Source organism: Batrachochytrium dendrobatidis, assembly GCF_000203795.2.
Source record: "Batrachochytrium dendrobatidis JAM81 unplaced genomic scaffold BATDEscaffold_9, whole genome shotgun sequence".
Taxonomy (NCBI): domain Eukaryota; kingdom Fungi; phylum Chytridiomycota; class Chytridiomycetes; order Rhizophydiales; genus Batrachochytrium; species Batrachochytrium dendrobatidis.
In genome coordinates this window covers 190,376-192,436 of record NW_006281107.1, presented here as the reverse complement: position 1 = coordinate 192,436, position 2,061 = coordinate 190,376, and the positions used below count along the sequence as shown (strand labels likewise).

The 2,061-nt window shown below is 41.5% G+C and overlaps 2 protein-coding genes across 2 annotated transcripts; one reads left to right on the top strand and one right to left on the bottom strand.

The window, feature by feature from the left end:
* Positions 1–4: 4 nt before the first annotated feature.
* On the top strand, positions 5–466 carry BATDEDRAFT_5399 (uncharacterized protein; the record flags this gene model as incomplete). Its single annotated transcript, XM_006680167.1, has 1 exon — positions 5–466. A coding segment is annotated over one exon (462 nt), but the record flags the coding sequence as incomplete, so codon positions are not given.
* Positions 467–965: 499 nt separating this feature from the next.
* BATDEDRAFT_90265 (uncharacterized protein) lies at positions 966–2,045 on the bottom strand (the record flags this gene model as incomplete). Its single annotated transcript, XM_006680399.1, has 1 exon — positions 966–2,045. One exon carries the CDS (start codon positions 2,043–2,045, stop codon positions 966–968), a length of 1,080 nt encoding a protein of 359 aa, XP_006680462.1.
* Between the last annotated feature and the right edge of the window lie 16 nt (positions 2,046–2,061).

Here is a 2,061-nt window from a genome sequence, read left to right as displayed (position 1 = left end):
GAGCAAAGGTTGGTCCGACATATTTGCCATAATTGTAACAGCCAAAGAATCCGACAAAGCCGATACGCCAGTTATCCTTGGAGCGTATGTTATTAATAAACTCAAAGGTATTCGCTCGCATCCTTACACTACGGACATGAAAATCAACCCTTTGACATATAGCGACCTTAAAACCCGCACAGAGCTGCACGAGGCTGGCAAAGTGTGGGCAGCCATGCTTTGGGAAGTTTACTGGAACTTGGTCACCAAGAGTGGATTTTCTACCAATCTCTACGATGCCAAGGGCAAGGCTGGCAACATTGTTGCTATGCAGAATGTGATGGGTGGATTGATGCATCAGCCATGCAGTCCTAGCTTGGTCAATGCTCGTGATGCCATTATTGCGTCCGATGCAGCCTATTATAATGGGGCCAACAAGTGCGAGATTTGGAAGGGATTCGCCAAACGTGGTCTGGGAGTAAATGCAGCAGATTACACAAACGATTTCTCTGTTCCAGCAAAATGTGGTAGCGGTTCACCTCCACCTTTGACCACTACTCGTGGTCCTAAACCTACTTCTGGATGCACTCGCATGGACATTTGCTGCATCTATGTTGGAAAAAGCTGTGACCAAGACTAAATGCTCAAGTTTAGTAATGGCTTTTACAATTTATTAAATGAAAGTATATTGTAAAAATGTAAACAGTTTGTATTGGTAATGGTAATGATTATTTGGTTAGTGTCAATAGACTAATAGTATACTGTCATCTGGAAGTCAGTCTACACTTGCAGGCACGAGACTATCATTCGTGTAGTGCAAGTTGGTTTACAGTTTATTAAAAACAAGCTGATTTTTACAAATGATCGAGATTGATTCATGGCAGTTAAACATCACTATTCAAACACATACAACAATCTTGTTTGAATCTAATAATCTAATTTTATTATTATTAGATTGAAAGATCGTCATTTGAGTTTAAAATCTGTTACTTTCCCATCATTTTCCCAAAAGTTGTAGGAAGTTGCACTTTCTTTTGTGCTATGACCTGAGCTCTGGCAACTTTCTTTTGTTCCATGCGTAAAGCTTTTTTTTCACTTTTTGGCAATTTCGAACTGCCTCCTAGTTCACTACGTCCTTTCATCTGTTGCTCCAAGTTTGTTATTCTTTCTTTTATTTGTGGGCTTATACGCTCTGACAATTTTGAACCACCTGATTGTTGCGACGGCTTGTGTTTATCTTGTTTAGTTTTGACCACACCATCTCCTGGTTCACTACGTCCTTTCATCTGTTGCTCCAAGCTTGTTATTCTTTCTTTCATTTGTGGGCTTATACGCTCTGACAATTTTGAACCACCTGGTTGTTGCGACGGCTTGTGTTTATCTTGTTTAGTTTTGACCACACCATCTCCTGGTTCACTACGTCCTTTCATCTGTTGCTCCAAGCTTGTTATTCTTTCTTTCATTTGTGGGCTTATACGCTCTGGCAATTTTGAACCGCCTGGTTGTTGCTTTGATTTGGGCACCTTCTGAATGGCTCTGTTCACATTTTCTTCTAGTCGCCTTTTCGCTCCTTCCAAGTTTATTAGATTTGCTCGTGTCTTTGGACTCAGATCTGAAAATCCCAAACTGCCTAAAGGTTGTCCTAAACGGGCTCCCGTTTTATCAACGTGGTCTATGATCCGTTTTAGTCTCTGCCCATCCAGTGATATTTTTTCTAAACTTGCTTTTTGTTGTGAATTCAAAAGTGGCTGACCCGAACTGCCCATATTTCGTTCAGCCTGGGCTATGGATTCTTTTGCTTTGTCTCCTATATTTGCCAGACCGTTTATTCGTGCTTTCAACTCCGGAGTCCAAATTGATTGACCTGAATTTCCAGGCACAGCGTTTGTTGGGTTTTGCTGTATTCCCGACAAAGTTCCTCCATCCGCTATTCCTTGTGCTGTTGGGATTACTGGTATAGGCGAGCGAGCAAACAGATGCATATCTTGTTCTGATAATTCTAGTGCACGACGCTGCAAGTGAGATTCATGTTCTGAATTAATAGCAGGAGTGGCTGCAAGAGCCATGCTAGAAACACCAAGA